Source organism: Hyposmocoma kahamanoa, unplaced genomic scaffold (assembly GCF_003589595.1).
Source record: "Hyposmocoma kahamanoa isolate Upper Pololo Valley unplaced genomic scaffold, ASM358959v1 94, whole genome shotgun sequence".
Classification (NCBI taxonomy): domain Eukaryota; kingdom Metazoa; phylum Arthropoda; class Insecta; order Lepidoptera; family Cosmopterigidae; genus Hyposmocoma; species Hyposmocoma kahamanoa.
The window spans coordinates 2,661,983-2,676,072 of NW_020654878.1; the positions used below are offsets into that span (position 1 = coordinate 2,661,983).

Here is a 14,090-nt window from a genome sequence, read left to right on the forward strand (position 1 = left end):
GACTCTACGGCTCTATTGTTGATCCTTTGGTAATTGTGTAAATAATCGACGACAGTGGTTTCTTTTGTCTATGACATAGGATCTTCGTTTTAGGTCTAGGTCATAGCTTGCTCTTATGAAATTCAAATCTTAAGTTTTCGTTATTGGAATTTGGAAATGGAACTTTTTTTACCTAATTCGCGTACATTTGTTTTTTCAGTCATCCGTTGCCATGGATGTGTAAAGGCTCCGAAATATTGGTTTGTTTGTTTGTGTGACAAATACAGATTACAAAAAGTGTTTATTTTTGTAACCTGTATTTCAGGCGAACGACCATGTCGAATTAGTAAAATATTCCATACGAACAATATTAATAACATTAACTGTAAATTTATAATTACGAATTATCCAAGTACATTTCTACCATACAGTTGACATGTACACCGAGCCATTGACTCGAAACGAAATGATTCTCCCTGATAAGTATGTCCAATAAGATTAAGTTATTTACTTTAACCTATCACACATAATTGGAATTTTATCATTTCGTGTTCGAACCTATAAGGTTTAAGGTCTTGCTTGAGTCGATATGTTCAAGATATTGACTACTCTGTATCAAAGCGACACGTGACTCTATCCACCGATTACTGAAATGTTAGCATTATCGGCCACCAGCACAGCTTAAACTAAGCCTGATGAAAGTATTATTTTTTTTAAGGGTAGATAAATGCTAAAAAAGAAAACCAACCCAGTTTTAAAATATAATATATAACAAATGTGACAAAATGACTTCCCGCGATTACTATAAAGTGACGTATAATAGCAAGGACGCTTCCAAAATGTCTTCCATTGACAGCCAAGATATTCTCGACAACGATACGGAATTCAATGCCAACCAATTCAAACTTTTCGATGATTTCACTACCGACCTGCGCATTAACTTCAATCCTTTAAGAAACAACTATACTAGGAATTATCAGGACATTTGTGACGCCAACTCTACACGACACTATCAGGAGACCAGAACCGAAGCGAACGGTACAAGGAATTTCCAAGATGTGAAGGCAGGAAAGGTAAAAATAGGCGATCCAAATGATTCTGGTGTCGATATGGAGAATGGAAACCCTTTGGATGACATTACTGCTTCTAATGACGGCAATTTGGTAAGTCAATAGGAGTTCTCTGGCATAAAAGTAGTAGAATCATATGTACAGCAAAAACATGCTTTATGATAAGTGTACTAGAGTTTTAAAATCAAAATTCTTGGTCCGTAATATATACATTCTTTAAAGCACGTAGCATAAGATTCCAAAAAAGGACTCGCTCTCGTTATCAGATAAAATACATGCGTGTACGCTCCTGTTTCTTTCCGCGACCGCAATAAAGTTCTTGCCCTCATTTTTACACTTTTGTATAAAGGTTACTGTCACAATAATAAAAATAGATTAACAAATGACTAGTGACACGCGAGGTGGCGATCGGATAAATATTCTAACATAAAGCCCGAACAGAGTGTAAAAAAAGGAGCGATCATATATTTTTAGCTGGTTTTCAGTTTCAGTTTTTAAGTTTCAGTTTCAACTGCTTTAGCAAATAAATATAACTTAAGTTTCAAAATGGTTTTATGCTTAACTTGTTTGTTATCGTGAGTACAATCACTAGCTCAAATATGATCGGACCATTTTGTTATACGCTCTTTAGTTTCAAGTATAGAAGCATTTAGCTTATACCGATTAATACCCAATAGACGGGCCAACGGGTTAATATTTAAAGTTTACATTACGCTAAGCAGTTAACACTAAATCCCAGAAAGTTCAGACCTTGTACACTATATTCTCCAATATTAATGGCGCCTCACCGGACCCAATCAGTCAATTTCCCGGTCCCCCGGCGATTGTAAACACACCGGAACTTCTTGTTCCCATTGTGTGGATTCCACGGAACTATAAGAGAGTGTCGTGGGGTCAAACCATTGTGTTGGGTTAGATGATAGAGGTAATTGTTTTCAAGCAATTGATTATGAAATAAGGAGTAATTAAAAATGTAGCAGCTGAAATAAAGTTAGAATTATAAATGGCAACAATTATAGATAACGCACTGTGTCTAACGGGGAAGTATTACTTTATTGAAAGCTTTTTATATACCCAGTGTTAGGGACTTCAAAAACCTAAATCGTCATTGGTTTCTATTACAATCAGGTCAGTCATATTTCCCTATAACTGCAATTCTCCACGGGGAACTGACACCGCTGACGTAACTCAATAACCTCACTGTTAAATTGTAAACGATGAGTCACTTGTTATATGGGTTGCACAGACCTCCAATATGGAATGCCTACTGGGTTACGTGACAAGCCTGTTAAATTAATTTTAATGCACGAAGAGCTTTGTAGTTAAAGTAACTAATAGTGTTTAGTTTGTAACTGTAGCGAATTGTCTCTCGACCATAATAATTAAGTGATTGCTTTAGTCGTTTCAAGTGTTGATATAAAGAGCAAAGACACACGGCACAACTTCGGTATTTGTTTACAAAATGTTATCATGGTTTTAGTAGGACATGGTTTATCCTTATTACTATGCACACGTTATTCACAGTCCGCTATAACTTCCGCTGTTTATAAAACAAACGAACGGTTAAATTTGTTTAAAATAACGTATGATGTTTTGATCAAATCGACCTCGCCTTATCCGGACAATTAAAAAGTAAGCTCATGTGTCCCCTGCGTGCGTGTCAGCAACCGGTCTTGTACTGCATCCACGAATAAACAACCCGTATGGCCGATTGGCCTTGACCAAGCGATTAACTTTTTTCGGGTCGTAACTTGTTTTAAGCTGAGTTACTTTACGTTGCACCTTCACCTTGACACTATTTCTCCTTATAAGTTTTGAAAAGCTTCCTTTATTTTGTTGCAGTTGGAGAACGAAGTGATGGTAGATCCTTGGAGCAGCATGGACTCCGCGAATTCTCCGTTAACTGACTCCGGCCCATCGGCTAGTGAAGATTGCACCCCTTCAACATCAAGCGAGAACCGCGGACCGCTAGACGCGTCTTCCCCTTTGTCTCCGGAAGCGCGACGCTTATCCGACTCTAAAGACAAACTCAAAGCTAATATCCCCCCGAAAGCTGACAAGTCGCGCTCCCGGGATCTTACTCTAGAATTAGAAACCTTAGACCCCGAACATCTGCCACGACGACCACATTTCCTTGATGATGATTATCAGCCTTCCAAATCGAATATCGAATGTCGCATACCCAAACCACACTTTCTCGATCATTCCCCCTCTCCAGATGAATTTGACGAGCGCAGTGATATCACAAATCCTAACTTTTTGGACGACGAAGTAGATGGAGATGACCAAGCACAAAAGAAAGTGGGCGCACTCCCAAAACGACCAATAAAATCTTCCACATTAGCTCAAGAAGATCGTCCTCTTAGAACTAACTACAGAAGTACTCTGCACTATGGATTGGAAAGTGCTGCGAGGTCGAGTGAACGCGACAAGAGGGCTTCGCAACTGTACAGAGGAACATGGCCTGGGGAACGCGAATGGACTGGACAGGATGCCGCTAGTGTGAGGAGCTTTTCCAGCAACGGCTCCGCGGATGGCCCCAGACCGTCTACCGCTTTAGAAAACAAAATGGAATGTGTCTGTTCGCTAATATCTCTTTTAAGCTTGTCGCCAGAAAACAACGCAGATTTGAGCGGCCCACTATTAGAAATGAGTCGTTCAGTGGAAAGTTGTATAGCAATGAGGCAGGCGGGATGCATACCTCTATTAGTACAGTTGATTCACTCAAAAGTACCCAGAGAAACTCGAGACCGCGCTGCGAAGGCTCTCCGCAATATTATTCACACTCAAACTGACGACAAAGCTGGCAGAAGGGAAGCTAGGGTGTGGAGACTGCTGGAGCAGGTCAGAGAATATTGCTATGTTTTAGAAGACATAGTAGAAGCTAGGAAGGAAGGACAGGAGATAATTGAAGAAGATAATAACAAACATCCAAGTCAAAGCGTTGCTGCTTTAATGAAGTTATCTTTTGATGAAGAGCATAGGCATGTGGTTTGCCAGTTAGGAGGGCTACAAGCGCTGGCGGCCTTAGTAAGCGGAGACCAAGCAGCGCACGGGAGCAGAACTGATGATAACACATGCCTCACTATGAGAAAGTACGCCGGCATGACGCTGACTAACTTGACGTTTGGAGATGGCAACAACAAGTCGCTACTATGTTCCTTCAAAGATTTCATGCTGGCGTTGGTGGAGCAATTGGAATCGCCTAATGATGATATGCGACAGGTATGCTTTAGCAAGTGAAATTTTTATTTTATTTATACTGTATAATCGTTTATACATTTGTGTTTTTCTTCCTCAGGTGACAGCAGCAGTGCTAAGAAATCTTTCTTGGAGAGCTGATACAAGCAGCAAACAAGTGTTACGGGAAGTGGGAGCCGTTAAAGGTCTGACAAAAGCTGCTATGACGTGCCAGAAGGAGGCCACTCTCAAATCTGTCCTATCTGCTCTCTGGAACTTGACCGCCCATTGCTCCATGAATAAAGTAGCTTTATGCTCCGTTGAAGGAGCACTTGGTTTCCTGGTAGATAAGCTGAGCTACGATTCGCCGACCAAAACCTTGGCAATCGTCGAGAATGCGGGAGGCATCATGAGAAACGTATCCAGTCATATCGCCGTACGTGAAGATTACAGACAAATTCTCCGCGAGAGAAATTGTTTAAGTGTCTTACTGCAACACTTGAAATCTCCAAGTCTGACAGTCGTTAGTAACTCTTGCGGAACCCTATGGAATTTATCTGCAAGGTGTCCGCAAGACCAGCAGTTTTTATGGGATCACGGGGCTGTACCAATGCTTAGAAGTCTTATTCATTCCAAGCATAAAATGATAGCTATGGGATCAAGCGCAGCTCTAAAGAATTTACTTAATTCTAAACCCGGAAAGACGCACATAATCGCTCTAGATGCAACCGCGAGGAGTATGAATTTACCAACGCTACCTACATTAGGCGCACGGAAACAAAAAGCTCTGGAACAAGAACTAGATCAAAATCTTGCTGAAACTTGCGACAACATTGAACCAGCCACCTCACCAACAACAAGTAACAGAGAAGAGAAAAATCTCTACACGGCAACTGAGAGACAGTTAGCCATTAATTTGGAAAGGCACAGAATGACGTCGAGCTCTCCTTTGATGGGGACATTGACGTCACAGATTTCGCTAAGCCACAGCGCACATTTAGCAAGTTACTTAAGTTGCAGTAACACCTTACTTAAAGGCGCTTCGCCGCCACGCTCTACAACTGGCGGAAGCTCTAATAACGTAAACCGATCGGACAGCAAAGATTCTGTTACAAGCACACATTCGGACTCTGTGTTCGAACGGGTTATGCGTCCTGGAAAAGTACCAGTTCCTACACCAAGAAACAAAGATCTCATGAAAGCTGACCCAGGAAACGAAGCCTTTAAAGCAACCTCGACTACGAAGTCGATTAAAGATAATTTCCTTCGGTACCCGACTCAGCCACCCATTCCACCGCCCAGGAGCTCCACAGATATGAGAACAAATTACACAGAATCTGGTTATGACGTCGACCAGGATTCTTGCGATCAACCCATAGACTATAGCAGAAAATATTCTGAAACCAAAACTGCGGAGCCAGAGACATCAGCGGAGAAAACAAAGACTGACGGCAAGAAATATACCAAAAAGGAAAGTCCGAGTACTTTCGGAGATTACCAGGAGACCGATCTGGACCAACCAACGGACTACTCGTTACGTTACGCTGAACACCAATCGGAGACTGGTTCAGATATTTCCGAGCCTCCCGGGCCGTCGGTACACGAGGATACTATTAAACACTTCGCGACTGAAGGTACTCCCTATGAAACGCCTATTATTTTTTCAACAGCTACGTCTATGTCTGATCTGCGTGTGATCGGCAAGGACGGCAAACCGAAGACAGCTCAAGTAAAAGAGCATCCGGAAGTTATGACCCATTCGGACGAGAAAGACACTTGCTCCATTGAAGATCCTCCAAGACATGATAATGACAGAGCTATTTCAACGCCCCAGAATCCGAAATCGGCACCGGTGCCTGAAAAGCAGGGGGTGTTTGATACTAAATACAGCTCAGGGATGATAAGTCCAGAGAAGCCGGTGAACTACTGTGATGAAGGCACTCCAGGGTACTTCTCCAGAGTCAGTTCTCTGAGCAGTCTCGGCGAGCCGACTGAAGAAGATAGCTTGGCAAAGAAGAACGCTATGGCAACCATCAACGTGGAGCCAAGTCCTCAAGAGCAGAGCACCAGCAATTCTAAAGATAAAGAAGGTACAATATCAATGTATTTAGCAAAATTACGATTAGTAGTCCATTGGCTCACTTCCAAACGGATTCATAATCACCATAGGAATAAATATCACACTTAATTTATTGCTACGATCAGATGGTGTTGATGTAGAATAACTGAGCTCGTACGTAAAAAGACGGTTTTGGCCAGCCAATGGGAATAGCTATGATTTAGTTCCACTTCATTATCTCTCTTGAGTCGGACATCATCAGTCGGATCTTATGTGATAAAAAGAAATCCTTACAATACAAGATAAATCCTTACAATACAAGATACAAGTCAACTTCACAAGCTCCATCTCTCGGCAATTTGCTTTAGATTTTTGCAAAATAAGTTATAGCAAACGTTTTATAACTCATCCTTAAACAGTTATTTTCCAAAAATACATGTAGTATGTAGTAGTAAAATACATACTACCTTTTCCTTTTTCAGGATCCAAAGCAGTAACGTTCGCAACAGAACCAGTGACTCAGCCGGCATCAGGCGCAGCGTCAGCCCGCACCGGATCACCAACGCGCTTCGTCGAGGAGACGCCGCTCATGTTCTCTCGCAGCAGCTCTCTGGGCTCGCTGCCGGAGTGTGACACGCCACATCATGATGACCAGGGCTCGATTGTCTCCGAAATCAGGTAAGTTTGTACTTACTACAAAGCTTACTGATTATTCGCGATTTAAGTACAAAAATATTGTCCTTCTGTCTGTATGTTAAAGGGATTTTTCGTGTTCGTATGCATTTAGTTTCATGAAATATGATAATGATTCAGGACCTTTAACATGAACAATATTAATATATATTTAAGCAAATATTAATATTTTATTTATTTTATTAGAAACTAAGATATGTATGCAGTGCTGTGTATAATAGCCCTGTCTATCATCTGGGGATTAGAAATACATGCATGCTCCATCATCGACTTTCCATCAGGTCAAATGCGTACTTTTTTTAATCACTAAACAAAGTGGCCGATTCAAAATGGTTGTCATAAAATCTTGCAATAATTATATTTTCGCCTTATATAATAATATGGTTGCCATACAAGCTTTGTCATTTTACCCAAAACTAAAGGCAAAAAGCAACGAGAGACCGCTGGGTCAGAGGCTGAGGTTCAACTGTTATCAGGCGTTGCAGGCCGAGTCTGAATGTTAGGTTAGGCGGTAGTTATATTCCTAACCCTTCTACTCTACCGCCTGTAGTTATTATTGTGATTTGTTTCGCAGTCGCCTAACGTCAGGCTGCATATCCCCGAGCGAGATCCCCGACTCGCCCGGGCAGAGCGCCCCCCTCTCCCCGCGCGCGTCGCACCCGCCCGCGCAGCTTCAGCTCACCGAGCCCAACACGCCGCCGCCAGGTAACTAACGCGTTGCATTCTTACTTTAGAAAGAATCATCACACTTATGAGTAAAGAACCACATAAAGACGTTGTGCGTTTGTAATTAAACACAGTTTTGTTTTTTTTTAAACATGACTAGGTTTGTATAAATTTTCACCTTTTTATTGACATATTTTTTGTAACTAATCAAAATACATTTATACCTACAAAGTGTACATCAATTAAAAGCAAATATGTTCAAAATTATGAGACCGACTTCAAAAAAAGGAGGAGATTCTCAATTTGACTATGTTTTTTGTGTGTATGTTACGCGATAACTGCGGTATTTGTGAACCGATTTTCATTATTCTTTTGTTGGAAAGAGGGTACCTCCATAGTGGTCCCATTTCATTTTGAAGAAAATCATCCACCTCTAATGGTGGCTGATCAGGCATGAACATTCATTTTTATAAATAGCGCCTAAATTTTACTTAAGGAGCAATTATTTTAATGGTTGGTTTTGCTATTCCCCAATTCAGGGCGTTTTTCTCTCTCAATATACTTTGAGTAATGAGAACCGATTTTTATTATATCCTGTGTCAAGTCCTGTATAGTGGCGAACTAGGGGATATTTCAATAAAACGTGGTAAATAAATATAATTCCACGTACTTTTGAGGTCGGTTTTTTAGTACTCTGTATTGAGATTGTACCATTGACTTACAATTATATGGACGTCGGGTCCGCGCTAAAAAGTGTCCGCACTTGTAAGGCGCTAAAATCGTATACAGAGCGCGACACTCCGCTTTAGTCTTCATTTGTTCTACGGACAGCGCGATACTGCGATGACATAACAATTTAAATTTCGAATAGGTTGACTTGGGACATTTTTTTCGTTGTTTTTGTATTAGACCCGTCGTCCATTTATTTGTAAGTCAATGGATTATACATATATATTATCTTTAAAAACATGAAAGTAACAGATTTATGGCACGAGAAATGACCCAATCGCACTTATCGCTCTTAATGAATGGACATAAATCATTTTCTGACCGGCTTAACCCTTTTCCCTGCATGTAGATGTGTGACAATTGTGGACCACAAGAAAAATATTATTTTTAGTGAAAGTATACTGAGAAAATAAAAAGACATGCAGGTTTTATCACGATGGAAGTGCCTCAAGCCTCGATACTATCAGAACCGCTGTCGCCAAAACGCACGGTTACCATGCCGGACTGTCACGCAGAAGTCCCAGGTTCGATTCCCGGGCCGGGAGAAATATTTGAATGGCCTACATTTATTTCTCTCGTGAGTTTGGGTGTAATTTGTGGTTGCCTATATGTGTATCCATGGCACCCACGACAGAGTTTCCCTAGTGCGGGGCTATGTTGAGTGTGTGCGATATAAAAAAAAATTAAAAAGAAATAACACATTCTAGATTGTTAATATAATTTAAACTTGACCCTGTTGGCATATCGTTGAAAATTCAACACCATCAATATCCATTGTTTTTTTTATTTAGAATGGATAGCCAACGCAACACATTTACAGAGTATAGCTAAAAAGGTACAATCAACATATAAAAGCATTATACATATCGCACTTACAGGTTACCACAGCATGCTAGTAGTAACAAGAGGATTTTTGTTGCAAGTTACGTTTTAATTTTAAATTAAAATTCAATCAATGTGCTGCCATCTAGCGGTTAATAGCTGAACGACGACGAATTCAATATGTTTATTTATTCTCCAGAAAACAAGCGACTATATTGCAGGGGTATAGGTTGACTTTCGTTTCTTGTAAGAGAAAAATATTACAATGAACAGAAAAATTAAAATTTATTTAAATTAAATAAGACGTAATGCTGATACGAAACACTCTCATAGATATTATTACAAGTGCGATTATAATTTTTGCACTCCAAAGTAGCGAAATAAAACATTTTTGCTACAATTTTCGGGTTTTGCACTAGTTACTTGACACGACCATAACATACTAAACGAAAATGGCGAACTGAGCTCAAGCTTGCGGAACTCCGCGAACTGTTGGCACACGTACCACCCAAGCTAAGCACTTCTACTATATTTACTGTTCTGTGGTTGGTACTAAACTTTTAATCTAAAATAATAGTTAATCAGGTACAACAGGACTTCGAACCATCGGCCTTTCAATTGATTAGCTACCATCTTTAACTGGACTAGCACTCATTGAGATGAGTCTGAATTTAAGAATGATGCCAACCGCCCTTTCTTTGCAGAGAGCGGGCAAACAGTGTCAGTGTTCGAGGAGCGTGTGTCACGCTTCATGGTGGAGCACACTCCCGCGCACTTCTCCACTGCGACCAGCCTCAGCAGCCTCACCATCGACGACGAGCCGAGGGTAAAACAAAGTTTCTATAAAACAATAAGTGGCTTGAATTATGAAATACACCAACGTGTTTGTGTGAGAAGAAAAAGACAGAAAGATTTATAAGAAATTCAGTTCAAATTACGTTTGGACAGTCGCCTGCAGTTATATCTATGTATACACACCTAATACTGAAATGTTGTCGTCTGAGTAAATATTTTTGCTTTTGAAAATATTTATTGTACAAAATTTTTAGTTCATGTTAGCGAATTATATTGGATGATTTATATCTTCTAATAAAATCAAGATTATTCTTGAGATCCACCCCTTTTGTGTATCCTAAATCGATACTTTAATAAGGTCGTCGGTTATACATTAGTGTTTCATATAAACATTACTTGTGTTATCAGTTCAATTTTAACCCTTTGACGACCAAGGGACACCGGTGTCCCAAAAGTTAATCTACCCACGAAAAATATAATTTTAATCTTTAAAGTTTTCGCTTTATATGCTTTTCGTTCTTAGATGTACCTTAATTCTTTTTTATTGTTTTGACATTTCATCACTAAATTATTTCATTCCACAAATTAGCTGCTAAGTAAAAGTTTACGAGTTTCTGTAGAAGATATCTTTGCAGTATCGTAAATACGCGAATCAGTGTCTATCAAGTTTACCTTTTGTGCTGAATAAATTATCTGGTAAGTGAATGATTGTTTCACGAGCATATAATTTCATTGCTGAGAATTTTGTGCGTCGCCAATACCCAAAAATGTAAAGGGACACCTGTGTCCCTGTGGTCCGGAAGAGTTGTATTCGACACCAAAACTCGTGACTTTATAAAAATAATTTTTGTACGTTTTCTATAGTTACTGATATTTTTTAACATAGATCATGATACGGAAAGCTCGTGGAATCTTCGAACTCAATCAGGAGTCTATTCGTCAAACTTTATTGGCGATAATAGTGACGAAGAAGACGCATTGCAACGTGATGAAAATGTCAACCAAAGGGCTGCGTATGTGGAAATTGAGGACTGTGTGGCTCAGCCCCAAGTACCAATAACCTTGCAGTTACCTCAGTCTTCAACATCACAATATAATAACAACCAAGTTATTTTCAATGCGAACATGCGAACCCAAAATTTTTCGTGATATGGAATATGACTTTGAGAACGTGCAAATTGCTGCAAACTGAAATGGATGCAGATTCATTGACGCCTATTGAAATTTTCCAATCCGTTACTAAATTTCATATTTTGATCCAACATATTTTGGCGGAGTCTATGATTTACGCTCAGCAAAATGGTCGTGAATTTACAATCACCAAAGAAGAGATGAAAGCATTTTTAGGCATAAACTTGATTATGGACTATCACACATTGCCATCTATTAGGGATTATTGATCTACGGAACCAGATATGGGCGTACCTTACATATAAAATGTCATGCCAAGAACCCGATTTGAAGATATACGCCGTAACTTACACTTCTAAAACAACGAAGAACAGAATAGGAAAGATAGTCCTAAATATGACAGGGCTCACATAATCAGAGCTGTCATGAATCATTGTGAATTATTCGTTTCAGAAAGCTCTCAATAATACAGTTACTCAGTCTGCTGATGAGCATAATATAAAATTCAAAGGACATAATGCCATGCAGCAGTACATAAAAAATAAACCAGTGAAATGGGGTTTCAAATTGTGGTGCAGGTGTGATGCAACAACAGGTTATTTGTTTCAATTTGATTTATATACTGGCAAACGAATTTCTGATACTGAATATGGATTAGGTGAGTCAATCATATACTTGATACTACGTCTGTATCAAGCATATCATGCAGGTCTCTGAAACGACCGCTGTCTACGCACCAGATGGAGAAAACCGATATTAGGAAGAGATGCGTAAACTGCGCCCAAAACTAAAAAAGAAAATCGCACACATAATATATGTCTTTCATGTCATGTTCACCTTTGTCACACAAAACATAGAAACTGCTCTACTGAATATCATTCCGCCTGATTGTTTGAAATTTACGCTTGTATAAGTCAAACAAAACTAAGCAAATTTTTTAAAGATCAGTACCCTTTTTTCTAAGCTAAAGTATCAGTTTGACTTATGATTTTTGCTTTAGTCTAATTTTTAACTTAAGTAAATAAGAAGTAATATTAAAAAACCTATTATTTATCATTACCAATTATCATAAAACCTGAAAAAAAAATACTCATAAATTTACTTAATATCTCCCTTGATGACCAATAGGGACACGTGTCCCTTAAAATTTCGCGTATTTTGGAAAAAAATTATAATATTTTATATAGGACGTGTTACTTTAACCACAAATTAACCATAATCCAGTAATCAAATTTTTTTTTTTTCGTTCATACTTCTATGGTCCTGAATTAATAACCAACGGTTACGGGGTCTACTTGTTTGTAATTTCGCTGTGTATAGTTTTATTGCAAACGGCTGTCCTTGTATTGAAATCATGAAGTACTCGTATAAGATTCAAAATAATAAACTTGTTTCTGTTATTTGCAGCAAACTATGCAAGAGCTATCACAGGAAGAGAAGGCGCACACTTGCAAAAACCATGTGGAACACTCGCAAGATTCTGCACCACAGATTCCACCTCTGCCACAAACTCACGTCTCCAATGAAGTTGGAAAAGGTATATACATCATGCCAAAGTTCCAGTAATTGCAGACCTCCTGCTAATTTACATATACCTCATTCACGTCCTCCACTCGTATATCAATATTTTCAAACACGTTCGTTTAGGGAGTCTCTACACTTATTAACTCGGAATCTTCTCAAGCCGGTTACAAAACGCCTTATGTCCATGTAATAAATCAGTATAAGTAATAAGCAAAAAATATATTCACAGAACTTTTAGTAACATTAGAGTTCGTCCATGAAAGTACTGTCATCTTCAAATAATCAGTCAAATAATCATTTATTCCATAGGAAAAATTTTTACACATGAAAACGTCATTTTTTAAGCTATTGCTCGTTTCACTGTGCCGACTTCCCTGAGAAGAACGAGCAAGAAACTCTAGGGGTTGCTCTTTTCAAATAAACTTATTTGCTATAGAATACATTTTGAATCATATTTGTGTGGACTCTAGACTCATGTTGTCTTGAAGATACACGAAGATAACCCAATAAAATTGATTAAGAAAGAATTAGACTGTGACAAGGTAAAAAAAATGGTGGAAAACATAAAGAAGGACTCGACTCGACTTATTTAAATTCAAACCTTTGAGTAGCACTGCAACTGCTTTAGACAGGTCGCTTACCATCAGGCGCACGACTTGTACGTCCCGTCTCGGGTTCTGGGTTTATTTGACTATATGCCCTTTTTTTTTCAATATTACTTTCATATCCTAAAGAAACATTCACTGACGAGTCCTTGTCAATGCTAAATACGTTGTAAATTATTAGTGTGTACAAATGTTTATTTAAAAAGAGAAATCCTCTAAAATTTCTTACTCATTTTTCTCGGAAATATGCCTTGTGAATAGTAGATAATAGTAAATAAAGAAAGTGATTAAAACCTTTTCTTTTCCACTCAGGCCAGCAAACCCCCGGCGATACCTGCAAAGTCTATTTCACAGAAGATACACCGGCAATATTGTCCAAAGCTGGCAGCAACTCTAACCTCTCTGTACTCTCCATCGATTCAGCTCCCATCGATTCTCGAAAGTCCCTCAACGAAGCCAGCGATGTGCATGAAACTAGCAACATGTCCGACATAAACGAAACAGGCAATATGTCAGACATCAGAGAAGATGTCAGAGACACTTCGGACAGCTCGAACTTGAGCGATGCCGGTGATTTGTTGGAAGAATGTATTCAAAAGGGAATTGCTAAGGTTGTTAAGAACAAAGGACCGCCGTCAGATGTTTCTTCTGTAAATCCTTATAGAGATGAATTTTGTGTAAGTATTTTATAGTCTGGCTTTTTTGATGACAGACTAAAATGACAGATCATTGCGGAAAAGTGTGGATCGCTTATATCGAGTATATAACCAGAAATAGAGACGAAATTTCATTTAATTTGTTTGAAAACTATTCTGCCAAATCATTACGGTGACAACT

General features: G+C 39.0%; 1 protein-coding gene across 1 annotated transcript in view; it reads left to right on the forward strand.

Moving 5' to 3' along the window:
• Positions 1–717: 717 nt before the first annotated feature.
• Positions 718–14,090, forward strand: part of LOC113237950 (adenomatous polyposis coli protein-like) — an 18,246-nt gene continuing 4,873 nt past the window's right edge. Inside the window, exons 1-8 of the mRNA XM_026474667.1 lie at positions 718–1,142; positions 2,892–4,274; positions 4,351–6,319; positions 6,771–6,966; positions 7,556–7,686; positions 9,903–10,024; positions 12,532–12,661; positions 13,566–13,930. Coding sequence (XP_026330452.1) covers positions 765–1,142; positions 2,892–4,274; positions 4,351–6,319; positions 6,771–6,966; positions 7,556–7,686; positions 9,903–10,024; positions 12,532–12,661; positions 13,566–13,930 — 4,674 coding nt within the window. The 5' untranslated portion in view covers positions 718–764. The remainder of the gene's footprint in view (positions 1,143–2,891; positions 4,275–4,350; positions 6,320–6,770; positions 6,967–7,555; positions 7,687–9,902; positions 10,025–12,531; positions 12,662–13,565; positions 13,931–14,090) is intronic.